General features: G+C 45.3%; 1 protein-coding gene across 6 annotated transcripts in view; it reads right to left on the bottom strand.

The window, feature by feature from the left end:
• Positions 1–27,805, bottom strand: part of HYDIN (HYDIN axonemal central pair apparatus protein) — a 389,432-nt gene that overhangs the window by 253,568 nt on the left and 108,059 nt on the right. For all 6 annotated transcript variants that reach the window (XM_089781371.1, XM_089781372.1, XM_089781370.1 and 3 more), the window contains 2 exons: positions 23,673–23,872; positions 4,390–4,514 (listed from right to left, as the gene is read on the bottom strand). In XM_089781371.1, the coding sequence (XP_089637497.1) occupies positions 4,390–4,514; positions 23,673–23,872 (325 nt within the window). The remainder of the gene's footprint in view (positions 1–4,389; positions 4,515–23,672; positions 23,873–27,805) is intronic.

Here is a 27,805-nt window from a genome sequence, read left to right as displayed (position 1 = left end):
TGCAAGTGCAGATTTGGCTCAACACTGGCAGATAATTCAACAGTAAGGCTATGTCTACACTACCAGGTTATTTCAAAATAGTAACTTCTGAAATAACTATTTTGAAATAAGCCATTCCCCTTCACAAGCAGGAGTTATTTCAAAATAACAAGCCCTTTATTTCGAAATAACAGGCTTGGCAGTGTGGACGCTCACCTTGCTATTTCAAAATAAGGGGAGTTACAGTACATTCCAGTGGTCCGGCATCCAATGGTCTGGCACTCCTGATGGTCCAGCACCATCTGGAACCTGGAAGTGCTCCGGGCAGCTGGACAATTGGAGCTGCTCTGCCCCCGGCTTCCCCAATTCAGCCGCTGCTGAAACTGACCAGCGACTGACTCGGGGAAGCCACAGAGCAGCTTGGGTGCTGCCGAGTTGGTCCCGCAGCACCGAGGGGTACATCCCCCCCACTCCATCCCAGACCCCTCATAGCCCCCCCTTCTGATAGTCCGGCATATTTGATAATCCGGCACCTCTGGGTCCTAAAGGTGCCGGATTATCGGAAGTTTACTGTATTTTGAAATAACTCCCCACTGTGGATATGCCCTAACAGAACAGATGGTGGCCCTTCTCTAAATCACACTAACAACTGGAAGACCCAGTAAGACTATAAGTTAGTGAGGTACTGAAAAACAATAAAGTAAGGAAAATGCATCACAATGTACTGAAGTGCCATTTTTCTTTATAGTTTGTATTTCGGTAGAAAATGATCTGTTGTGCAGTTTTGGAAGATACACGCTTGCTTTTGGCTTGCAAGTTATGGCTGTATGACTCAGCGCAGGATACATTAGCAAGGGTCTGCTGTGTTAGGTTGCGTAATGGAATCTTGGCTCTCTAATACACTAGCAATAAGCAGCTTTTGAGACTGATTAATAGCTGAAATGAAACTGAAGCATTTAATCAATCTCCGTAGTCACCTATTTTTTTGTAGGCTACAAAGCCACATTCTTAAGATTAAGAATCACCCCTTAATCTTTCCCTTTTTCTTTCTCCCTGTTGTTCTGCTTTCGTGAGCACAGTGTCGCTGAAAGGTGTTACCATGACAGGCAGTGAAGTCAGGTATGGAGCTAAAGAACATGCAGTGCAGACTTCCTTCACATCTCTCCTCAAATGCATGTCAGCATGAAGAAGGGCCACCTCTGAGGGGAGTGAAACACTAATTTCTAGCTATCTCTGTGGCCCAGCCACACTTTCCTCTTCTGTACAAGGGGGCTGGAACAATCTGTATTGTGGGGGTGCTGACAGCCATTAAACCAAACTGTAAACCTTGCAAATAATGGAAGCCACAGCAAGACGGGGGGTGTAGTAGCACCCTCAGCACTTCTAGCTCCAGCATCTAAGCCAGCTGTGGTGAGGGATCAGATTAAGTCAAGGATTCTCAAACTTCACTGCACCATGACCCCCTTCTGACAACAAAAATAACTACACAACCCCCCAGGGGGAGGAGGCAAAGCCGAAGCCTGAGCCCCTCCACCCTAGGTGGGGGAACACAGAGGCAGCAGTGTGGGGTGGCAGCAGTCCCTGTTCACGGGGGCCGAGCTCTCTGTGGATAAAAGCTGCTCTGGCATCCCATGGATCAGCCTCTGTCCACAGCAAGCTCAGGCCTGCCAAAGACAGAGGCTCACAACACTCCAGTTAATACATCCCAGAATCATGTTTGCTTTCTTTGCAACAGTATCACACTGTTGGCTCATATTTAGCTTGAGGTCCACTCTGTGAAAGAAGACTGAAAGAACTGGGCTTGTTTAGTTTGGAAAGGCGAAGACTGAGAGGGGACATGAGAGCAGTTTTCAGGTACCTAAAAGGGTGTCATGAGGAGGAGGGAGAAAAATTGTTCTCCTTGGCCTCTGATGACAGGACAAGAAGCAATGGGCTTAAACTGCAGCAAGGGAGGTTTAGGTTGGACATTACGAAAAACTTCCTAACTGTCAAGGTGGTTGAACACTGGAATAAGATGCCTGGGGAGGTTGTAGAATCTCCATCTCTGGAGATAGTTAAGAGCAGGTTAGACAGACACCTGTCAGGAATGGTCTAGACAGTGCTGGGTCTTGCCATGAGGGCAGGGGACTGGACTCAATGACCTCTTGAGGTCCCTTCCAGTTCTAGTGCTCTATTATTCTAAATCACTTTCCACAGTACTCCTTCCTAGGTAGTCATTTCCCATTTTATGTGTGTGCAACTGATTGTTCCTTCCTAAGGGGAGTACAGGCAGTCCCCGGGTTACATGGATCCGACTTACATCAGATCCCTACTTACAAACGGGGTGAGGCAACCCCACACTAGCTGCTTCCCCCCAGCAGACCAGGGAGACGTGAAGCTAGCGCCCCCCCCCCAGCAGACCAGGGAGACGCGAAGCTAGCGCCCCCCCCAGCAGACCAGGGAGACGTGGAGCGGCTTTTCTCAGCAGACACCTCAGCTTGAGAATAAAGGACTGAGGGAAGTGAGGTGTGGGAGAATAAAACTGAGCTCTGGAGAAATATTTGGCTGGAGTTTCCCCTACAATATGTACCAGTTCCGACTTGCATACAAATTCAACTTAAGAACAAACCTACAGTCCCTATCTTGTACGTAACCCGGGGACTGCCTGTTCTTTGCATTCTCCTTATTGAATTTCATTCTATTTACCTCAAACCATTTCTCCATTAGTCCAGACCATTTTGAATTACACTCCAGTCCTCCAAGGCATTTGCAAGGCCTCCCACCTTGGTGTCATCCACAAACTTTATAAATGCACTCTCTATGCCAGGGGTCGCCATCCTACTGCACACAAGCTGATTTTGAGTAGCACTAGCAGGAGCTCAGTCTCCTGCTTCCTTCCCCATGCAACAGGCAGCACATTCTGCTGCTGGAGCCCTTCCCCCACACACAGTGGCAGCAGGAGGAACCAGTGCTGGGGCTGACTCAGTGGCTCCTCTGGCATCTGGAGCTGGCCTGGGAACCATGTGGCTACAGCATTGGTGCCTCCAGGGCTGGCCCCAGAACTGAGTGGCCATGGCAGCAGCACCTCCGGCCTGGGAATTGTGTTGCTGTGGCACTGGCATCTCCAGTGTCAGCCTGGAACCACATGGCTGTGGGGCCTCCAGGGCCAGCCAGGAAATACGTGGCCACACCTTTGCTTTCCACCCCAAGCTCTCTCCTTCCAGGGCCTCAAGCCTGTCAAACTTAGCAAGGCCATTGCCAGTGCTAATTGTGCAGACCTACATAAAGTCTGCCAGCCAGCCTTCCCTCTTGGGCTCCTTGCAATAGACTCCCTCCCTTCCCTGGTCTGCCACTGCTCTTTTATCAGGGTCAGCTGTGCCCACATTAGCTGCAGTCCCACCTATGGCTGCCTGCCACTCAGCCTCCCTAAAAGGTTTTAACCTTTATAGGGCCAGTGCAGGGCAGATGCCTGTCACACTTCACCTTTCTAATTTTGTCCCTACACACTCGTGTTATTTGTTTATATTCAGCCTTTGTAATTTAACCTAATTTCCACTTTTTTTTGTAGGACTCTTTTTTTAATAGCCCAGAACTAGGGATGTAATAGTGCAGTCGATTAACTGATAAGCAAAAGTGTATAGGTTAATGCTAAAAGCTACATGCATTTCCTCCCCCCCTTCCCTGCCACTACCTTCCTGCTAGTAAATTTAGCAGCAGGCTGGAAAGCACTCTGGCTCAGTCCTGGCTTATGATGGGTCTGGGACCTACCCCTACTGTGGCTCTGCATTTAAAGTGCATTAGGATCTGGGCGGGCAGGCAGCTTGGCTCAGTCCTGGCTCACGCTGGAACCTACCCGTTTCAGCTCTGCATTTCAAGTGTATTAAGAGCCAGGAGGGCAGGCAGCCCAGCTCACTTCTGGCTCGCGCTGGGTCCAGGAGCTCAGACTTCCCCCCGTCCCCTCAGTCAGGGACTGCTGCCACCCTGCACTGCTGCCTCTTTCTCAGAAGCAACAGCACAGGGCGACAGGCAGCTGGTCCATGAGAGGAGCTGGTTTTCAAACTGGCTCCCCTCCTGGACCAGCTCAATTGCCACCCCACGCTGCTGCCTCTGATACAGTGGCTGCTGGCTCTGCCCCTGGGGACTATAGAATAGTCGACGAACAATTCATGAGGTTACTCGACTATTCAATTAACCGATATTTAACATCCCTAGCCAGACCCCATTGTGCTCGGCACATATATACATGTACAGGCTGAGACCTCTGTTCATTTCCAGGCACTCCTATGTCTGGAGGTCTGAAAAGGAACCGTTTGCATAAAGTCATTTTCATGTTATTTGGGGGCACTGGCTGAAATATGCTACCAGCTTTAACTCTTTTTAACCATAAGTTTTTGATTGCAAATATATGTGGAGTATTTAGACAGCACCCACCTGTGTCATAATGAACAACCAGGTCCTTTGAGTGATCACCTATCTCCAGTGGCTGGAACTCTATTGTGAGCTGCATGGTCTCCCCTATGCCCAGTGTCCCAATGCAAGGCACTACAGAGAAAGGGCTGCAAAAAAATGAAAAAGACACATTAGGCCTAAATAGGAACACACTCTTTGGTGGCTAACAGACATGCAAACTGATCATAGAATCCTAGAACTAGAAGGGACCTTGAGAGGTCATCAAGTCTAGTCCCCTGCCCTCATGTCAGGACCCAGTACTGTAGACCATCCCTGATAGACATTTATCTAACCTACTCTTAAATATCTCCACAGATAGAGATTCCACAACCTCCTTGGGCAATTTATTCCAGTGTTTAACCACCCTGACAGTTAGGAACTTTTTCCTAATGTGCAACCTAAACTGTCCTTGCTGCAGTTTAAGCCCATTGCTGCTTGTTCTATCCTCAGAGGCCAGGAAGAACAATTTTTCTCCCTCCTCCTTGTGACACCCTTTTAGATATCTGAAAACTGCTATCATGTCCCCTCTCAATCTTCTCTTTTCCAAACTAAACAAGCCCAATTCCTTCAGTCTTTCTTCATAGGTCATGTTCTCTTGACTGTTAATCATTCTTGTTGCTCTTCTCTGGACCCTCTCCAATTTCTCCACATCTTTCTTGAAATGTGGTGCCCAGAACTGGATACAATACTCCAACTGAGGCCTAATTAGCACAGAGTAGAGCGGAAGAATGTCATCTCGTGTCTTGCTCACAACACACCTGTTAATGTATCCTATAATCATGTTTGCTTTTTTTGCAACAGCATCAAACTGTTGACTCGTATTTAGCTTGTGGTCCACTATAACGCCTAGATCCTTTTCTGCCGTACTTTTTCCTAGACAGTCGCTTCCCATTCTGTATGTGTGAAACTGATTGTTCCTTCCTAAGTGGAGCACTTTGCATTTGTCCTTATTAAACTTTAACCTATTTACCTCAGACCATTTCTCCAATTTGACCAGATCATTTTGAATTATGACCCTATCCTCCAAAGCAGTTGCAACTCCTCCCAGCTTGGTATCATCTGCAAACTTAATACGTGTACTCTCTATGCTGATATCTAAATCACTGATGAAGATATTGAACAGAACCAGTCCCAAAATAGACCCTTATGGAACTCCACTTGTTATACCTTTTTAGCAGGATTGTGAACCATTAATAACTACTCTCTGGGAACAGTTATGCAGCCAGTTAATGCACCCACCCCCATCTAAGTTGTATTTGCCTAGTTTATTGATAACAATATCACGCGAGACCTCATCAAATGCCTTACTAAAGTCTAGGGTATACCATGTCTACCTCTTTTCCCTTATCCTAGCAAAGAAAGCTATCAGATTGGTTTGACATGATTTGTTCTTTACAAATCCATGCTGGCTGTTACCTGTCACCTTATTATTTTCCAAGTGTTTAATTAGGCCTGGCTCTCCTCTGTTACACCTCTGTTCATTAGGAAGTACTTAAATCAGAGTTTGTAGGATCAGAATCATGCTCACTGACCCCAACTTTCTGAAAAGATCTCACTCCTCAAATGACCACTCTGATGTAAACAGGGTATAATCAAATGAATTCCCTTCCACAGCCCCATTTGTATGGAATGGTTCTGTGATAGCATCTGGACTTCTAATACTCCGATCATCTGAAGAAGTGGGCTGTGCCCACGAAAGCTCATGATACCATCTACATGTTTTGTTAGTCTTTAAGGAGCTACTAGTCTATTTGTTGATTTTTAAGATTTTCCCATTACAGACTAACTCTGCTACCCCTCTGAAACTTTTGAATTCAGAGAGGTAGCCATGTTAGCCTGTTTCAGCAAAAACAACAAGGAGTCCAGCGGCACTTTACAGATTAACACTTGTATTTGTTATTAGAATATAAGCTTCTGTGAGATACAACTTGAGGGTTTCATTTTAAGTGAATTTACAATTATAGACTCCCAGAAGATAAGGACTGGCCAAAACTTCAGGAGATCACTGTGGCTCTGGAGAACTGTTATGCTGTTCTGGATATAGGAGCTAAGGAATAACCCCCTAAAACAGAAGAAGAGAATCCTTGTACCTCCAAGGCCACCACTGTGAGAAGGTAACATAGGATATCAGTGGTTGGAGACTCTCTTCTGAGAGGGACGGAGGCACCTATCTGTCTCCCTGACATTTAATCTTGGGAGGGATGCTGCCTGCCAGGGGCTCATATCTGACAAGTTACGGAGGCATTGTCGAGGATTATCTGGCCCTCTGATTACTACCCCATGCTACTCTCCATGTGGGCACTAATGCTATTGCAAGGTGTGACTTTGAGCAGATCAAGAGTGACTCCAGGGCTCTAGGAGTATGGGTGAAGGAGTTTGGAGCACAGGTGGTATTCGCTTCAGTCCTTCCTGTCAAAGGTGGGGGCCCAGGCAGAGATAGGTGCATCTTGGAACTGAATGCCTGGCTTTAAAGATGGTGTCACCAGGAGGACTTTGGCTTCCTTGACCACAGGATGCTGTTCCAAGAAGGACTGCTAAGCAGGGATCGGGGGCTCATCTTTCGAGGAAGGGGAAGAGAGTATTTGGACACAGATTGGCTAACCTAGTGAGAAGGGCTTTAAACTAGGTTATATGGGGGGAAAACTGGGGGGGGGCGGCAAAAATCAAATCAGTATCTTGGATGCCTACATACGAATGCAAGAAATATGGGGAATAATCATGAAGAACTAGAAGTGTTAATAAATAAACACAACTATGACATAGTTGGTATCACAGAGACTTGGTGGAATAATACACACAATTGGAATATTGGTATAGCTGGGTACAGCTTGCTCAGGAAGGATAGGCAGGGAAAAAAGGGAGGAGGTGTTGCCTGATATATTAAAAATGCACACTTGGACTGAGGTGGAGATGGACATAGGAGACAGACTTGCCAAGAGTCTCTTGGTCAGGTAAAAAGGGGTAAAAAACAAGAGTGATGTCATGCTAGGGGTCTACTACAGACCACCAACCCAAGCAGAAGAGGTGGATGACACTTCTTCTAAACATCTAACAAAATAATCCAAAGCGCAAGATTTGGTGGTGATGGGGGATTCCAACTATCCAGACCTATGTTGGGAACCTAACATAGCAGGGCACAGATTAGCCAATAAATTCTTGGTCTGCATGGAAGAGAAATAACTGGGGAAGCTGTTCTTGATTTGATTTTAACAAATAGGGAGGAACGGGTTAAAATTTGAAAATGGAAGGTAGTTGGGGTGAAAGTGATCATGAAATCAGAGTTCATTATTCTAAGGAATGGAAGAAGTAGGAACAGCAAATTAGAGACAATGGATTTCAGGAAGGCAGATTTTAGTAAACTCAGAGAGCTGGTAGGTAACATCCGATGGGAAACAAGACTAAGAGGAAAAACAACTGAAGAGAGTTGGCAGTTTTTCAAAGGAACATTATTAAGGGCACAAAAGCAAACTATTCCACTGTGTAGGAAAGATGGAAAGTATGGCAGGAGACCACCTTGGATCAACCTGGAGATCTTACGTGATCGAAAAATCAAAAAGAAGTTGTATAAAAAGTGGAAAATAAGTCAAATTACAAAGGATGAATATAAGCAAACAACATAGGTATGCAGAGGCAAGATTAGAAAGGCAAAGGCACAAAATGAGCTATATCTAGCTAGAGACATAAAGGGTAACAAGAAGATGTTCTACAAATATATCAGAAGCAAGAGGAAGACCAAGGACAGAGTAGGCCCATTGCTCAGTGAAGAAGGAGAAACAATAACAGGAAACCTGGAAATGGCAGAAGTGCTCAATGACTTCTTTGTTTTGGTTTTCACCAAGTAGATGGATGGTGATACGATGCCTAACATAATGAATGCTGGTAGAAATGGGGTAGGTTTAGAAGTTAAAATAAAAGAACAAGTTAAAAATTACTTAGAAAAATTAGATACCTCAAAGTCATCAGGTCCACAAGAAATGCATCCTAGAATACTCAAGGATCTGATGAAGGAGGTATCTGAACATTTAGCTATCATCTTTGAAAAATCATGGAAGTAGTGAGAGATTTCAGAAGACAGGAAAAGGGAAAACCTTTTCCCATCTATAAAAAGGGAAATAAGAATAATCCAGGAAACTACAGACCAGTCAGTTTAACTTCTGTGCCAGGGAAGATAATGGAGCAAGTAAATATGGAATTAATCTGCAAACCTCTGGAATACAATAAGGTGATAGATAATAGCCATTATGGATTTGTAAAGAACAAATCCTGTCAGACCAGTCTGATAGCTTTCTTTGATAGCATATCAAGCCTTGTGGATAAGGGAGAAGCGGTGTACGTGGTATACCTAGACTTTAGTAAGGCATTTGACATGATCTCATATGACCTTCTTATCAATAAACTAGGGAAATACAACCTAGATGGTGTGACGGACTGGGCTGGGTCTGGGCACAGCTGAGGGAGTCCCCACTCAGGGCGAATTGCTCAAAACCCAGGGCTCGTTACAGCCTCAGACTGGAGATCTTCCCAAATAGGCCACAAACCAGTCACACCGAGCGCTTGAGATGCCAGTCTGGCCAGTCAGAAACCTCACAAGCAAAACCCCTCTGACACCCCAGCTCTTCCTGTGCCTGGGCCTAACACACAGGTGTGGGATTATAGAACCCAATCTCACCTCCCTCAAACAGGTTCTTCCGGTCCCAAGAAACCAGCCACAGTTCCCAGGTTAATTTACATTCTGGATCTTACCCACAAGATCTGCCAGGAGGGGAGCGGGGTGGGGTGAGTTGGGAGGAGATGTGGGAGGTGGGGGAAACCGGCCGCCAGGAAGCAGGGTTGGGGGAAGCAGGGCTGTCCGGCGGAGATTGGGGTGGGCGGGGAGCGGAAGCGGGGCTGGCCGAGGGGGCGGGAGGGGCTGACCAGGGGAGATCGGGAGGAAGAAGACTGGAGAACTAGCCTTCGGAAGCAGGGCTGGATGGGAGCAGTGTACTGGCAGGGGACAGGGCAGGGGTGGAGGAGGAGCTGGACGGAGGAGATCATGAGGAGGACAATGGGAGAATCAGCCGCCGGAAGCAGGGCTGGACGGGGGCAGTATGGCTGGCCAGGGGAGATTGGGAGGAGAAGTGCGGGGTCGGGCAAATCGGTTGGCGGGAAGTGGGACTGACCCGGGCACATGCAGACCCGGGCACACGAGTGAGTCTGGCCCTGGGGATTCCATTCCCCCCCCCACTCCTGAGTAGTTGCGAACTGCCTGGCTGGTAGACATACTCACGCAACGTGAGCACATCTACCAGCCAGGCAGTTCGCAGCTATGGACTGATACACCTAATAATAATAAAACTTACCTAATTAGAAAATACCAGACTTTTATATGTCTGGTATTTTCTCAATTTGTTTCCTGGACAGAATCCTCAAATACCAGACTGTCCAGTACAAAACTGGACACCTAGCAACCCTACTCCCCCTTGCACCGTCCCTCCTAGCCAGATACCCTACCCCCCACATCTGCTCCTGCTCCCACCTCCTGGAGTGCCCATGCGGCGCCTGGTCCAAGCCCTGGCTAGGCGGAGGATGCAGATGGGTGAAACACTGAAATTTTATTAATTTTTTTTTGCATTTTTGGGGGGGCTGCAAAAAACAGTACTAAAAAAAAAACCAGGTTCCAACTAAAGTAAAAAGTTTGGGAAACCCTGGTCTAGCCAGCTTTCTATCCCTCTTAGAGTCCATTTATCCAATCCACATTCCCGTAACTTGCTGGCAAGAATATTGTGGGTGACTGTATCAAAAGCTTTGCTAAAGCTGGCACTGGGGGCTTTGGGAGGACCAGAAGCAACTTATTTGAATATTCATCATTTGCTTAACGAATATGCAAATGAATGTTACCAGTCCTCCAAAAGCTCATGAAGGGATATACTGGTCCCTGTGTCAAAAAGTTTAGGAACCCCTGATCTAAAGGTTTATTACTAAAAGAAAGAAAAGCACGAGAGAAAAGTTGTTAAAGAAAATACAATACATGCATCGAATCACCCAGTTCTCAATACAGACTCTAAGCAGAGATGTTATGCCTCTGATGTACATCCTACGTCAGGATGGGTCCATGGTTCTTCCCCGCTCGTTGTTCCCTGCAAGGCTGCATCTGGGATCAGGGGCTGAACTCAAGACAGGACAGAGTGCGCCACATGGCACTTATATCTCTCTCCTGGCATCTTCCTAGCCAGATCAGGTGACTGCAGGTCACGTGGTCCATTGATCTATCCTTGTGTCCTAAGTCAGCAACCATTATTCTGGCTGGCTTGCAGGTATCCAGACATTCCTCTGGTGTGTCTCTGGCACTTAGAGATCTATTGTCTCTCGAGCCTTGCTAATTAGCATAGCCACTAGCTGAACATACTTTGCCGACTGCTCTGCCTCAGACAGAGAACCTTCCAGCAACACCATAGAGTACATAATTATAATGCCACATAGAGAAATTATACAAGTACATGAATAGCATACACAGAATCAGTAGAACATAAACTTTCATGTGACACCTCACATGGCCTCCTTTGTACAGACTTTTAGAGCACACTTCCCCCCATGGGTGCAACAGTGATCTGGCTTCTCCCTTTAAAATCCAGTAACGTGACAGATGGGGCTACTATAAGGTGGGTGCATAACTATCTGGATAACAGTCCTCCAAGAGTAGTTACTAATAATTCACAATCATGCTGGAAGGGCATAACTAGTGGGGCTCCACAGGGGTCTGTTTTGGGACCGATTCTGTTCAATATATTCATCAATGATTTAGATGATTGCACAGAGAGTACAATTATTAAGTTTGCAGATAATACCAAGCCGGGGGGTATGCAAGTGCTCTGGAGGATAAAGTCAAAATTCAAAATGATCTGGACAAACTGGAGAAATGGTCTAAGGTAAACAGGATGAAGTTCAATAAGGACAACTGCAAAGTGCTCCACTTAGGAAGGAACAGTCAGTTTCACACATACAGAATGGGAAGTGATTGTTTAGGAAGAAGTACTGCTGAAAGGGATTTAGGGGTCATAGTGGATGACAAGTTAAACATGAGTCAACAGTGTGAGACTGCTGCAAAAAAAGCAAACATGATTCTGGGATGCACTCACAGGAGTGTTGTGAGCAAGACACGAGAAGCCATTCTTCTGCTCTACTCTGCGCTGATTAGGCCTCAGTTGAAGTATTGTGTCCAGTTCTGGGCATCACATTCAAGAAAGATGTGCAGAAATTGGAGAAGGTCCAGAGAAAAACAACAAAAATGATTTAATTTCTAGAAAACATGACTTATGAGGCAAGACTGAAAGAATTGGGCTTGTTTAGTTTGGAAAGGAGAAGACAGAGGGGACATGATAGCAGTTTTCAAGTATCTAAAAGGGTGTTATAAGGAGGAGGGTGAAAAATTGTTCTCCTTGGCCTCTGAGGATAGGACAAGAAGCAACGGGCTTAAATTGTAGCAAAGGAGGTTTAGTTTGGACATGAGGGAAAACTTCCTAATGGTCATGGTGGTTAAACACTGGAAAAAATTGCTTCGGGGGATTGGGGAACCTACATCACTGGAGATATTTAAGAGCGGGTTGGATAGAAATCTATCTGGGATAATCTAGACTAGGGCTACTCAACACATGGCCCACAGGTGGGCTGTCTGTTTGTGGCTCACAGTGCAGTTTGGGCTTATGCACTCAACTCCTGGCCTCTACTGGGAACATGCTCCACAATAGCGAGTCAATATAATGGTCTTCTGTTGAACACAACCATCCCATAATCACTGCTGCTCAGGTCGCCACCCATTTCTACTTCCTCTACCAATTCTTCTCAGTTTGTGAGCAATTTAATTGGAGAATCTGTATGCGACTGTAATTCTGCATGGCAGCAATCGAGAGTCAATATAATGGTCTTCTGTTGATATGTGTTTTAGTATATAAATTCCTGGAATATCATTGCTCATTAAAAGTGCTGTCATATTGGTGGAAATAGGGTAAATATTGGATTTTATTAATATCAGCAGAACTGATTGAAATGGGGCCTGTGTGTTGTGTAGTCTTGCCTTAATCTTTGTATTCATGCCTGTCAGTGTGAAAGAAGCTATTTGCATATATTTGCATGTATATGCAACCGCACTTAAGTTGCGGCTCTCAGCATATGCTGTATCATTGTGGCCCCTGAGGCTTCCAAAATCGAGTAGCCCTGATCTAGACAGTGATTGGTCCTGCTGTGAGGGCAGGGGAGTGGACTCAATGACCTTTTGAGGTCCCTTCCAATCCTAGTATTCTATGATTCTATCATCTGGTCCACTATAGGCACTATATTTCTCTTTCTAATCATCTGGGATCTCCCCAATCACCATGAATTTTCAGAGATAACGGGTAATGGCTCCACAATCACATCAGCCAACTCTCCTAGCATCCTGGTATGCATTAGATTCAGCTGCATGGACTTGTGCATGTCCAGCTTTTCTAAACAGCCCTAAACTTATTCTTTTGCCACTGAGGGCTGCTCACCTGCTCCCCCAACTGTGCTGCTTAGTGCAGCAATCTGAGAGCTGACTGTCTGTGAAGACTGAGGGGAAAAAAGCATTAAGTACCTCAGCTTATTCCACACCATCTGTTACTAGGTTGCCTCTCTCATTCACTAAGGGTTCCTCACTTTCCCTGACCGCCTCCTTCTTGCTAACATACTTATGTAAACCCTTCTTGTTACCCTTCACAATCCTTGCTAGCTGCAACTCCAGTTGTGCTTTGGCCATTCTGATGACATCTCTGCATGCTTCAGCAATATTTTAATAATCTTCTAGTCATCTGTCTGAGTTTCTACTTCTTGTAAGCTTCCTTTCTGTGTTTTAGCTCACTAAAGATTTCTCTATTAAGCCAAGTAATTTGCCTGCCATATTTGCTATTCTTGCTGCACATCGGGAAAGTTTATTCCTGTGCTCTCAACAAAGCTTCTTTAATATATAACCAGCTCTCCTGGATTCCTTTCCTCCTCATATTAGCCTCTCAGTTGACTCTGCCCATCAGTTCCTTGAGGGAGTAAAAGTCTGCTTTCGTGAAACCCAGGGTCTGTATTCTGCTGCTCCCTCTTTTTCCTTTTGTCAGGATCCTGAACACAACCATCCCATAGTCACTGCTGCTCAGGTCCACCACCCTTTTCTACGTCTCCTACCAATTCTTCCCAGTTTGTGAGCAATTTAATTGGAGATTCTATATGCAACTGTAATTTTGAACAGCAGCAATCAAGAGTACTTGCTAAATGAGTTTGCGAAGAGCATTAACCATGTGAAGCAGAAGTACCTGGACTGCTTAAGCTCCTTTCAGTGTGCTACAAGTCATTTAAGAATGTGCTGTAATATTGACATAAAACATGATGATTTGAGGAAGGCCATAATAAGGGTCTCTTGGCAGATCAAAGTAAAATCTATACATCATGGCTTGTAATCAGTTTCTGGATAAGTCTGATGAAATTCATTTCTAGGCAAGAACTGCCTGATTTGGGGAGCGAGGTGTTTTATGGCATCCAATGGAAGGACTGAGATCTATTTTATTTCAATATTTTACAAGTAGTTAAATTGTTATCCTGAAAAGCACAGCCTGGAGTGTTTCATGGTGGTTTTGAAATGCAAGTCACATGTAAAACTAAGGTAAAGGATTGGCACGTGGCACCTACTGAGTGTTGATAGGAGCCCATGGACAGCAGAAAAAATTGCTGGAGGTTTTGCTCATGAAGGAAAAGTAGCTCCATTAGTCAGTGAGAGCTTTGCCACTGACTTCTGTAGGAGAAGGGGTGGAGTTGAAAGTATGTCCACACTGCAGTGGAGAGCGAGTCTCACTGCCAAGGTAGACAGACTCCCACTAGTGTGGCTGGAGTATGCACTTAAAAACATCAGCATGGACATTGCAATTCGGCAACAGCTGGTGCCATGAAGCCCCAAGACTCCCTGAGCCTCACCTCAGGACAGCCCACGTCTGCACTCAGCCGCAACATTCATATTGCTGCTTAGGCACAGCTGTTCCTCTTTGAACAAAATCCTGCCTGCTTTGCTAGATCTTTCATCATGTCAGACAGACAGTAGAGCAGCACCCATTCCATGTACTTGCCTGTAGCTGAGAGGAGGTGGAGGGGACATAGTTGGCTGCATCCTCTGGGAATTGGTCACATCCTGTTGCTTGTCGCAACATGTAACTTGTTGGCACCTTGCCAGGTCTGTGCATGGTGGTAAAAAGCACCATTAGCCATTCCCATTCCCATCCCCATCTTCCCAGGTTCTTGAGAAACTCCAGAGGAATACCATCAACCCCTACAACGGGTCTCAATTACAGAATATGGAGAGGACAGCATTCCTCTGAGTACTAGTGAAGGTGTCTGTGGAATTCCTACCATACGTCCTGGCATGTAATTCCTACCATACGTCCTGGCTCTGCCCCCGCGCACATTGCCCCGCCCTTCCGGGATCCCCGGGTGACATCACAAGGGATGTCATCAGGGCGTGTCCGCCCGAGCCACGGATCCTCGGCCGCGGCAGCCTTGGACATGGCTGGCCCGGCCCCGGGTTTCTCTGCGGCCTCTCGGCTATCGCCCGGCGCCCCCTCGGGCCTCTCTACCCCCCGCCGGGCATCCGTTTCAGTGCGGGGCAGCGCGGCTGGGCCGTCTGCCCCGTCACAGTAAGGTAATTAGATTCTTTATTCAAACTCAGGCGTAAAGTGTCGAATTTAAGCATGAATGAGAGTTCAGAGGATTCTCTTTCAAGTGCAGTCTTAAAAGGCCTTTGAAGCAGGATGCAGGTAATCAAGTCATTGAGAGAGTGTCCTTTCTGGTTAAAATGGCAAGAAACTGTTTTTTCTTTGTGATCTTGTCTGATATCTGTTTTGTGGGCATTAATCCTTTGGCGAAGTGTCTGAGATGTTTGTCCAATGTACATAGCAGACGGACACTTTCGGCACATGATAGCATAGATAATATTTCTGGATGCGCAGGAATATGTGTTCTTGATCTTATAACTCACTTGGTTAGGTCCAATAATGGTATCAGCAGAATGAATATGTGGACAAAGCTGGCAACGGGGTTTGTTGCAAGGGAAGGTACCAGGGTTGGTATTAGTGTGGTATGTCCTGTGGTGGTTGGTAAGAATCATCTTGAGGTTAGGTGGTTGTCTATAGGAGACTATGGATCTGTCTCCCAGAGCCTCTTGGAGTATGGTATCCTGTTCCAGTATAGGCTGTAGTTTATTGATAATGTGTTGGACAGGTTTAAGTTGGGGGTTGTAGGTGATGACAAGTGGTGCTCTATTGTTGGTTTTCTTGGGTCTGTCTTGAAGTAGATGGTTTCTAGGTATTCGTCTGGCTCTTTCAATTTGCTTTTTTATTTCTCCGGGTGGGTAGTTGAGGTTTATAAATGCTTGGTAGAGATCCTGAAGCTTCTGGTCTCTGTCAGTGGGATTAGAGCAGATGCGGTTGTATCGAAGGGCTTGGCTATAGACGATGGATCGTGTGGTGTGTTCTGGATGGGAGCTGGAAGCATGTAGGTAACTGTATGAGTCGGTGGGTTTTCTGTAGAGAGTGGTGTCTAATTTTCCATTGTTGATTTGTACTGTGGTGTCCAGGAAGTGGATCTCTCATGTAGAATGGTCCCCCCCCCTGCATCCCCGTCCTGTTCTGAAATGTGATTTGTCCTTTTCATATGTGTTCCTTTTTTTTAATTGTATCCTTTGGTATATATGGTTGTGACTATTTTCTTCCACTATTTGATCTGAGGAAGTGGGTCTGGCCCACGAAAGCTCATCACCTAATAAACCATCTTGTTAGTCTTTAAAGTGCTACATTGTCCTGCATTTTGCTTCAGCTAACCCAGACTAAGACGGCTCCATTTCTAACAATAATAGAAGATGTGTTGGGAGGTGTGTGTGAAAGAGTGGGAACATGTGTGTGTGTGAGAGTGAGAGATCTAGAAGGACACACACTGTGCGTGTGTATGTGAGGAGAGATATACTGCACATGCGTGAGAGAGACAGAGTGATACACCTTTTGCCCCTTTAAGTACACTGCCCTTTTAAATAGATGGGCATTCACCAGTCTAGAGCCTGCTTGTTCAAACACAGCAATAGCTGCCAGCAAGCTCCATCCTACATTCCCCTCCTGAGCCCTCTTATGTTCTGTCCGTCCCGTCCCCCCCCCCGCCATTCTGCAGAGATGGGATACAGGGCGACGGGGTGTGACGGACCGGGCCGTGTCTGGGCACAGCTGAGGGCATCCGCTCAGGGCGAATTGCTCAAATCCGGGGCTTCTTACAGCCCCCTTGACTGGTGACCTCTCCAAACAGGCCACAAACCAGTCCCACAGAGCGCTTCAGCTGCCTGCCTGAAGCCTCCCGAGCAAAACCCCTCCGACACCCCAGCAATATCCGTGCCCCAGATGGCCCCGGGCCTATACACGGGTGGGGGGTCCTAGCACCCAATCCCACCTACCCCGAACAAGTTCTGTCCGGTTCCAAGAAACCAGTCACAGATCCCTGGTCAATTTACCCTCTGGATCTTACCCACAAATCACGCTGGGCCAATCCTTTAGAATCTATATCTAAAGGTTTATTATTACAAGAAAGAAAAGCCTGAGAGTAAGGTTATTAAAGTACAGTACGTTACATGCACCGAATCTCCCAGTTCTCGATGCAAGCTCTAGCAGAGATGTTGCAGCTGCTGGTTAAAAGTCCTTATTGCACATCCTACAATCAGGATGGGTTCACAGGTCTTCCGGGCTCTTCAATCCCTGCAGTGCTGCCTCTGGGATGAAGTGCTGAGCTGAGAACCAAATGGCATCGACTACATGGCCTCTTTATACTCCTTCCTGGCCTCTTCTAGTATGTAGCAGGTCACCTGGTCCTCAGCCTCTCTCTGCTGGCAGCTCTTGGGTCTCCGCCCTCCTGCTTTAGGTGTGTCTTTGGGCCATCAAGGGCCATTGTTCCACAGGGCTTCACTACTCAGTCTGTCCATAGCAATGCTCAACCACATTCACAGAAATATTCAGCTTCCACACAGATTACAGATTCCTACCTACACACACAGACATTATACACTCACATAAATAGCGTACATAAGATCAACAAACAATAATCTCCCATTCAATACCCCACATGGCTCCCCCCACACCAATTTCTGGGGCCAACACCCCCACCTAGGGGTGCAGCAGCGATCTGGCTGCTTCCCTCCAACTCAGTAATGTGACACGGGGTTAAAGGGGGGGCGCAAAAGGAGTGGGTCAGCCCAACATCAGCACCCTCCCACACTCTGCACAGAGAGCAGTAGGATCCAGGGAGTTGCTGGCCAGGGTTCCAAGGCAGAGGGTAGGAACAGTATGGCAGTGGGGGCAGGGGCACTTCAAAGGCACATCTTTCAAATTCAGTATTCCTTCCCCACACGGTGACATCAAACAATGCTTGCTGTGTCAAAGACAAAGAAGGTCAATTACCACTGGCAGCTATGCACTGAGATTTGCTCCCAGGAACCATTTTCATCTCTAAATTCTACCCTAAATTTCTGGACCTAGATATTTATCTTCTTGAATGTCACAGAAGAGAAACTCATAGCTCTGCTTTTATCAATAACAAAGAGAGGGGGAAAGAAACCAGCACACCTTCCTATGTGTATACATTTATGGAAACCCCTTTTTCCTCCCCGGGTTACTCGGGAGCAGGTCACGCTCTCAGGTGTGCCTGGGCGCCTGATGGTTTTAACATAAAAGGAGAATCTGAGTACCCCAGTGGTGAGGTTGTATAGTTGGAGATTCCCTATCCACCCAGTTGCTGCAATCCCTGGCTCATAAAGAATATACAATGGCAGTTGTCCGCCTGGCTGGCCCTGTACACACTTAATGGTGTGTCTTGGGAACCTCCAGGAATAAAATTATTCCAGCAATAATCTGGATCTAACTCCAGAACAACAACTACAAATTATAAATAATATACTTCTAATGGATTACATTAGAATGAACACACCTTTACTTAACAACTTAAAGAAACAGGGGTTAACAGATTAACAGTGAATAACATTAACAAAGTACACAGAAGTAATAGGAACTTATCTATCTGGCATTTGCACTGATATCATTTATCCTACCCCAGAGCGTACACGCCTCTGGACTCCGAATCCCAGACACTTGCTTGCGTGGATGCGCTTGAAGGTCTACAGCTGGAGTGGAAGTTCTCTGTAGGTTCTGTGTGTGGTAGTCCAAGCTGTGCAGACACCTGCAAACTCCCTTTGCCACTGGAGCAGGCTCTACCAAATGCCAGAAGTTAGTTCACTGGGCTGGACACTCTGCCTCTCTTTGGACTCAGACTTAGTCTATATCTCTGAGGTCTGTCCCAGGTAGCACTTTTCCAAAGAGGCCATTTACTTACAGCCTCCTCCTGTGTGCAGGTTTTTGTGCAGTCCTCCTTAGCCACAGGCGCAGCCAGAGTCTCTCCCCTCTAGGGCAATCAGCAGCCTGCTAGATGCAAGCACCACAGACTTTCAGTCCCAGGCTGTAGCCGCAACACAACAGCTCCTGGGCTGGATATAAGTCTGTTCAATAGCAGTCTGGCTCCTCTCTCCCAAAATGGAGAGCCCCAGACTCAACATGCCTGGACAAGCCTTCTCTTCCTGGTTTCCTCAAGGGCTCATGGGAGTTGTAGTTTCTAGGGCTAGATTGCGGCACACAGAATCCTCACAGAAAAAGTCAGAGGCACCTTAGTAAGGGGACTACATTTATATGCCCTTACAAAACACTCTAGTTCCATTCCACTCTCCATCAATTCCTCCATTAAAAAAAAATACACACATGGATACTAGAGTTGGGTAATTTTAGGTAGGGTTGCCAGATGGTTTAACCAAAAATACTGAACACCCTCCTCCTCACCACCACCCCAAAAAAAACACTGGGAAAAAATTCTGTTGAGGAAAAAATGGGGGGAGACCAAAGTTGTTGAGCTTTAAGAAGAAGAAAAAAAAAAAAGACCGAGAATTATTAAGCAAGTAAATTAATTAAATAAAAAACCAGCATGGCCCCTTTTGAAGCTTTTTGGCCCTAACAGGCTGCCGGCAGCCGCCCACCATCTTGTCTTCCTGCTCTGGGTCAGACAGCTCCCCTGCGGAACCAGGTAAGCACCCGGTATTTTTGCCTCCTGTCCAGGAAAAAAAAATCAGAAAATACCAGACATTTTAGGTGTCCGGTATTTTCTGAATTTTTTTTTTTACCAGACAGAAGGCAAAAATGCCGAACTGTCTGGGTCAATACCAGACATCTGGCAACCTTAATTTTAGGGGGAAATATGGCAAATAGTTCCAGTCAAAAAAAAGCCTGAAAACAAACACTTCCAAAATGGTCTTTTCCAATTATCATTCAAAATATATCCTTTCCACCCAACTACATTTTTTACAAAATTTTGTTTCAGGAAGAAAAAAAGAAAAAACTCAGTTTAAATTAGACGTTAACTGAACTTTTTGCCCACAATTTAGCCATCAAAAGAAAAAATCATTCATTGAACTCTAACGCACACACATTAAGGGCACTTCGAGTCACCTCCAGGGAATGAACGCAATGCCCCCAATTCAACAGTCCATTCTTATTCAGCGAAGACTTTGAGTGCATGCTTAACTTTAGGCATGTGCTTAGGTACTTTATTGAATAGAGATGGAGTTAAGCATGCGCTTACATATTTAGCTGAATTTGGGTGTGTACTTTTAACTCTGGTACTACCTTCCCCTGTACTCTACACTGTTGCTCTCACTATTGCATTCCATCTTGTGTTTACAACAGCCAGCTCTCCAGGACAGAGAAAACATTTCTCATTTATTTGTGAAACTCCTGGCACAAATCTGACTGCTTAAAGATAATAGTCAATCGCCATCCTCAAGTTACTTCAGAAGATGTTCAAAAGAGCAAGCTAAACTTTATCACCATCATCTGCATGGTTAGTAACACCACAATCATCTCTAAGGCAGCCCACACAGTAGGGAAATTAAACCCCTTACTGTTAACAGAAACAGAGCCTGACTCTGAGGAAAGTCTATGTAGACATATTTATTCGTACATAATTGCCAATTAATGATTTATTATCCTGTGCAGTGATGTATTGTGGTCAGTTTTGCTTGGAGGGCCAGCACTCAGTTCTTCTTGACATGTCATTGAATATTTTTGGTACTTAAAAAAACCTGAAACCCTACTGCAGTCACAATGATGAAAGAGCAGATAAGTATTTTAAAAGAATCGGAACAGGAGAGTGGCTCCTCTTTCTAATTAGCATAAATGCTGCTTGTACTTAAAGATGTACATTTTCTGCTTGAAAATCCAGACTGTTTTTGGAAAATTAATAAATTGCAAAACATGACAGATTTCCCACAACTATTTGACAACAAGGGAAATCTTATCTTTTTATCTTCAGACAGCCAATGCATGTGAAGTCCAGGTGATAGTTTTATTCATAGGAGTCAGCTGGATTTTTCTCGCAGTTCAAGATTATTTGAACAAGTTTTCCATCAATTTCATGTTGCAAAACTAGATTGAACATAGAGCCTCCCTGCAACTATGGGGATGCAAGGGCCTGGTGGCTGCTTCTAGGAGCTGGGAAGACCCAGGGAAAATAGGGAGTCTGCCTAAGGCTCCAGCCCCAATTGTGCCACCAACTGGACTTGTAACAGTTTGGTTGGCAGTGCTGATTGGAGCCATCAGGGTCCCTTTTTGACTGAGTGTTCCAGTCAAAAACCAGACACCTGGCAACCTTACCAGAACCTTCCAATACACGTTTATGGTGTGCATACACTCCCCAAAGGGACAAACTGACCTCTCTTAGGGATAAGGTCAGGATGACAGTGTGATGGATAGACATGCATTGATTGAACCAACAGGTGCAAGGTAAAGATTAAGTAACCACCTCAGAGGAGGAACATAGAACTTGTTTGTATCGATGTCTTTGTGTCACCAAAGGAGTGTCTGTCTGGCCAAAGGGGGAAAGGAAAGTCTCCCTCCATTTACAGAGTTAGTTCATTGAAATGAACTGAGTGTATCATAACCATTGAAACAGGGTACTGGCACCATGCTTCACAGACAACAAATTGGCCAAGTGCTTTCACTACTGAACCAAGCTTGTGGTCTTCTTGGGCAGTTTGACTGGAGTTTACTGCACCAGTTACCTGGCCAGAGTTGGCGCCGCACACAGAGAACACACCTGCAGCCAACAACTGACAACAGCTCCTTCCCCTTATATTCCATAGTGGGAGAAGGATTCAGCTACCATTCACTTACCCGAATCTTTTCCTACAACACTGCAACAAGATTTTTTCCTTTAAATCTGACAGGCTTGGTGCATGGTATTTTCATGGCGCACACACAACCACATGCTCTACAACTCTGCAACCCACCATAGACACAGGATGAAGACTCAAACTGACATTTTTGAATGGCAGAGATGCTCAATGACTTCTTTGTTTTGGTCTTCACGGAGAAGTCTGAAGGAACACCTAACATAGTGAATGCTAGTGGGAAGGGGGTAGTTTTAAAAAGAACAAGTTAAAAATCACCTAGAAAAGTTAGATGCCTGCAAGTCACCAGGGCCTGATGAAATGCATCCTAGAATTCTCAAGGAGCTGATAGAGGAGGTATCTGAGCCTCTAGCTATCATCTCTGGAAAATCATGGGAGATGGGAGAGATTCCAGAGGACTGGAAGAAGGCAAATATAGTGCTCATCTTATAAAAAGGGAAAGAACAACAACCCAGGAAACTACAGACCAGTTAGTTTAACTTCTGTGCCAGGGAAGATAATGGAGCAAGTAATTAAGGAAATCACCTGTAAACACTTGGAAAGTGGCACGGTGATAGGGAACAGCCAGCATGGATTTGTAAAGAACAAATCATGTCAAACCAATCCGATAGCTTTCTTTAATAGGGTAACGAGTCTTGTGAATAAGGGAGATGCGGTGGATGTGGTATACCTAGACTTTAGTAAGGCGTTTGATAAGATCTCGCATGATATTCTTATCAATAAACTAGGTAAATACAACTTAGATGGGGCTACTATAAGGTGAGTGCATAACTGGCTAGAGAACCGTACTCAGAGAGTAGATATTAATGGTTCACAATGCTGCTGGTAAGGCATAACAGGTGGGGTTCCGCAGGGGTCTGTTTTGGGACCGGCTTTGTTTAATATCTTCATCAACGTTTAGATATTGGTATAGAAAGTACGCTTATTAAGTTTCCAAATGATACCAAGCTGGGAGGGGTTGTGACTAATCTGGAGGATAGGGTCATAATTCAAAATGACCTGGACAAATTGGAGAAATGGTCTGCGGTAAATAGGATGAAGATTAATAAAGACAAATGCAAAGTGCTCCATTTAGAAAGGAACAAATCAGTTTCATACATACAAGATGGGAGGTGACTGTCTGGGAAGGAGTACAGCAGAAAGGGATCTAGGGGTTATAGTGGCCCTTACGTTGAATATGAGTCAGCAGTGTGATGCTGTTGCAAAGAAAGCAAACATGATTCTGGGATGCTGTGAGCAAGACATGAGAACTCATTCTTCCATTCTATTCTGCGCTGGTTAGGCCTCAGTTGGGGTATTGTGTTCAGTTCTGGGCACCACATTTCAAGAAGGATGTGGAGAAATTGGAGAAGTTCCAGAGAAGAGCAACGAGAATGATTAAAGGTCTAGAGAACATGACTTATGAGGGAAGGCTGAAGGAATTGGGTTTGTTTAGTCTAGAAAAGAGAAAACTGAGGGGGGACATGATAGCAGTTTTCAGATATCGAAAAGGGTGTCATAAGGAGGAGGGAGAAAACTTGTTCATCTTGGCCTCTGGGGATAGAACAAGAATCAATGGGCTTAAACTGCAGCAAGGGAGGTTTAGGTTGGACATTAGGAAAAAGTTCCTAACTGTCAGGGTGGTTAAACACTGGGATAAATAGCCCAGGGAGGTTGTGGAATCTCCATCTGTGGAGATATTTAAGAGTAGGTTAGATAAATGTCTATCAGGGATGGTCTAGACAGTACTGGGTCCTGCCATGAAGGCAGGGGACTGGACTCGACCTCTCGAGGTCCCTTCCAGTCCTAGTATTCTATGATTCTTTTCCCCCCATCACAGGTAAAAGTGAAGCAATTAAAGGAAAAATCTGGCATGCTCTAAGCATATCCCAGTAGGCAGAACATGCTGCAATGTATCTGATTGCTCTATTCCTTTTTGCTATCCTACACAGCCTTCAGCAAGAAAGGTGAGCACATGAAGACCAACCAAATCCCCCTTTACCTCTGAAGACTGATTCTGTAGCGGGCCTCTCGATTGCCAATGTTGCAAACCAGTAGAATTTTCTGAGTGCTGTACTTGACAGGGCAGGTGGAGAAGTTCAGCTGGTCAGGGAAATCCAGTATTGCCCGGGCCCCTATAGCTCGGATAGGCACAATAAACTTTTCTCTTTCCGTGATGCAGATTACCTGGTGGATGTAATCCTATAGGGAAATAACACACACCACATCAGTCTGGCAAACTCAGATATCATTTACACAACAGAGCGAGCAGCAGAAGGAATCCAATTAGCTTCATGAGCAACAGAATCCTACTACAGTATGGGAACATTAAAGCACTTTAGATACCACGGCCTTCACACTTTTATCATGATTAACAATTTTTCTACAGTGTGCTCTTCCCAAACCAGAGATAAAAATGGCTCCAGTGTTTCAGGTGTGAGCAAAACAGCAATATTCTCTAATTCTAAGATTTATGACCAGTCCTCTGATAGAGATGTTCAACAATGGCACTGATTTTTCTGCAATGGTAATGTAGTGAACGCACATATATGGAAAGCAAGCAACTGCAAATAGGTTCTTCACCTAATACTAACTGCCTTTTTCATAAAATCACTGTGGTGAGACATGTTAATTTCACTCCCATCCTTCTTCTTGACACATCACATATGCTTACCTATCCAATCCTTTTTCTTCCCCAAATCCTGCCTCAGCTGGGATCTCCCATGCTGATTCCCCCAAACTGGACATGCTAACTCCTGTTCTTCCCAACACTCTGTGTTTCTTTATCCTTCCCTAGCTTCATACGCACCCTACCTTCCTTTGCTAACAGTGCCTCTATAGGGGATCTTTCATCAGGGCTGGCGCTGTATTCAGCTCAAAGTGCACAAAGGCACTCTTAGTGTGGAGAAAGACTGTCTATTCGGGGGCTAGTGTGGAGTAGCTGGTATATTTCAAGTCACACCCTAGCTTACGCTTCACTAACTTCCCCAATAGACAACTTTGCCGTTACTCCTGACTTAAGTCCTGACTCAGCAAAGCACGTAAGCACACAACAGCCTTGGAGCACATGCTTCAGCAAAGCATGTAAGCGGTTGCTCACCTTTAAGTCTATGTTTAAATATTCTGTTGAATAGAGACCTTGCATGGAGATGAGAACAGAAGTAGGCCACCTGTATTCAAACCTATTCACACTGGCCAGATTCTCCTCTCACTGCTATGTAAATTAGGAGTAAATGCAGAGCCACCACTGCCATTTTCTGGTGCTGAATGAGCATCAGAGAAGGAGTGTCAGGCCCACTGTTTCAGTGGAGATTCTGAAGACCAAAGCAATAGAATCCAGAATTAAGGGAACTGTGTCAACTACCAAGCCCTTCCTCAGCGGGCGGGAACCATCCCACCTCCACGTAGGTGAATTGTTGTAGCTCCATTCACAGGAGCTGAGGGTCCACCACCATAATGTTGCCACTTGGGAGTATGTCTTATAAAGCAGTGCTTCTGAAAGTGTTCTGCAAAATCACTTTCACAAACACATTAACTGGCTGCCCCGGTCTGTTTCTTTACTGGCGCCGTGGCCACGGAGCCTCACGGCTCCTATTGGCTCCATTTCGCCCTTTCAGAAACACTAGACTGCGACTCCAGAGATCTGGACTCTATTCCTGACTCTGCCAATGGCTTGCTGGTGATCCTGAACATGTGGCGGTAAGACGGAACTGGAGCGGTGGAGACCCACATAGCCTCTTACAGCTGGGAATGTGCCACATGGTGGGCACACAAGCAGGTCAATAGACACTACTATGAACAGTTCCAGCTCCAGCCCAAGCCCATGGCACTCAGGAGCACCCTCATTTGGACTCCCACATAGGGGCCATCACTCAAAGAAGGACTATTGTTTCAAAGTCTCTGCAACCTAAGACTTCATTTTTCCCACATCAATATTTGCACATATTCATTTCATAACTATATATCTGAGCATAAAATTAACTGAGCCTGTTGAGAACCTTTGAGTTAAGTTTAGACATTATAGCACCATGGGGTGATGTCGTGATCGGCATCTTCTAGAAGACCACCAGACCAAGAGGCTAAGGTAGATGAGTAGTTTTTTCAGACAACTAACTAAAGTTTCCACATCAGAAGCCCTGGTTCTCATGGGGGACTTCAATCACCCTGACACCTGTTGGGAGAGCAATATAGCAGTACACAGACAAACCAGGAAGTTTTTGGACAGTGTTGGGGACAACTTCCTGGTGCTAGTGCTGAAGGAATCAATTTCCCTACAGCTCACAAACAGGGAAAAATTGATAGGGGAAGTAGAAATAGATATCAATCTGGAAAGCAGTGACCACAAAAAGGGTGAGTTCCCACTGGAATAAATTGCTAGGGGGGTTGTGGAATCTCCATCACTGGAGATATTTAAGAGCAGGTTAGATAGAAACGTGTCAGGATTGATCTAGATAGTGCTAAGTCCTGCTGTGAGGGCAGAGCACTGGACTCAGTGACTTCTCAAGGTCCCTTCCAGTCCTATGATTCCCGCCTACGATGGTTGTATTGCCACTGGCTACTAGCCTGCCCAGGTCTAACCAAATGGGCTCCTGTACAGACTCTGGATGCCCAGCCCCAATCCTACAGAGGTCATATTGTCTATGGCACCTAGGTGGCTTAGCCCTGAGACCTATAGCACTTGTCACAGAATCAATGATCTCAAGTTGCAATGTGGGAAGGTCTAGATTGGATATTAGGAAAAAACTATTTCCTTAGGAAGGAGGTGAAGCATAGGAATGGGCTGCCTAGGGAGGTGGTAGACTCTCTATCCCTAGAGGTTTTCAAGGCCAGGCTTGACAAAGCCCCGGCTGGGATAATTTAGTATGGATTGGTCCTGCTTTGAGCAGGGCACTGGATTAGATGATCTCCGGGGTGTCTTCCAACCCTAATCTCTGATTCTATGATTCTGTAATTAGGGACTAAGAAAGATGTGGAGAAATTGAAGAAGGTCCAGAGAAGAGCAGAATGATTAAAGATCTAGAGAACATGACCTATGAAGGAAGACTGAAAGAATTTGGCTTGTTTAGTTTGAAAAGGAGAAGACAGAGGGGACATGATAGCAGTTTTCAGGTATCTAAAACGATACCACAAGGACATCTAAAAGGATGTCACAAGGAAGAGGGAGAAAAATTGTTCTCCTTCGCCTCTGGTGATAGGGCTTAAACTGCAGCAAAGGAGGTTTAGGTTGAACATGAGGAAAAAGTTCCTAACTGTCAAGGTGGTTAAACACTGGAATAAGTTGCCCAGAGAGGTTGTGGAATCTCCGTCTCTGGAGATATTTAAGAGCAGGTTAGAGAGACATCTATCAGGGATGGTCTATGATACTGGGTCCTGCCATGAGGGCAGGGGACTGGACTCGATGACCTCTCGGGGTCCCTTCTACTTCTAGTGTTCTATGATTCTATAAGAGGATAATTTGGTTCCAACTCAATTTTACAGAAAGACATTCCTCAAAGTGAGAGCAAGCGCTTGCCTCAGGAACCTTGCCCCTGCAGATATTATAGGCATGACTTCAATATGCTACAAAACATTGCTAACAGGCTGGACTGAATTTTAAAAGGACTTAATTCTGATAATGCAATAACTCATCATCCTGTCATAGTTCATATTAATCAACATGCATTATTTCAGTCTCCACAGGGCAGCAGTAATGAATTATGCAAACTCTCCCATCTAGGCTGGTATTGCCTGAAAAATGTGACATTACTATCATGCAAAAGAGGTGGAAGATTGAATAAACAGCGTGTAAAATAGTTTTATGTGCCTCCTGCTTTCCCTTTCATTTTCCTTTATCATAATCTATTAATAATCCAGAAGGACACACATAAAACTTAAAGATTCCTGCCTATTGTTTATTTGCCCATCCGCTCAGTAAAGATTTCCAATTAGATAGATCCTGTCAGAAAAATACAAGAGACCTTGAAACAGATTACAGAATGAAAAGACCCACATTAAAAAAATGATAGAAATGTAGCCATGTTAGTCTGGGCTAGATGAATCAAATAACAAGACTATGTAGCACTGTAAAGACTAACAAGATGGTTTATTAGGTGATGAGCTTTCATGGGCCAGACCCACTTCCTCAGATCAAATAGA

This window comes from Pelodiscus sinensis, chromosome 12 (genome assembly GCF_052426305.1).
Source record: "Pelodiscus sinensis isolate ZL-2025 chromosome 12, ASM5242630v1, whole genome shotgun sequence".
Lineage (NCBI taxonomy): Eukaryota > Metazoa > Chordata > Testudines > Trionychidae > Pelodiscus > Pelodiscus sinensis.
Note: the sequence above shows the minus strand (reverse complement) of the source record. Positions and strands in the feature narration are given on the sequence as shown.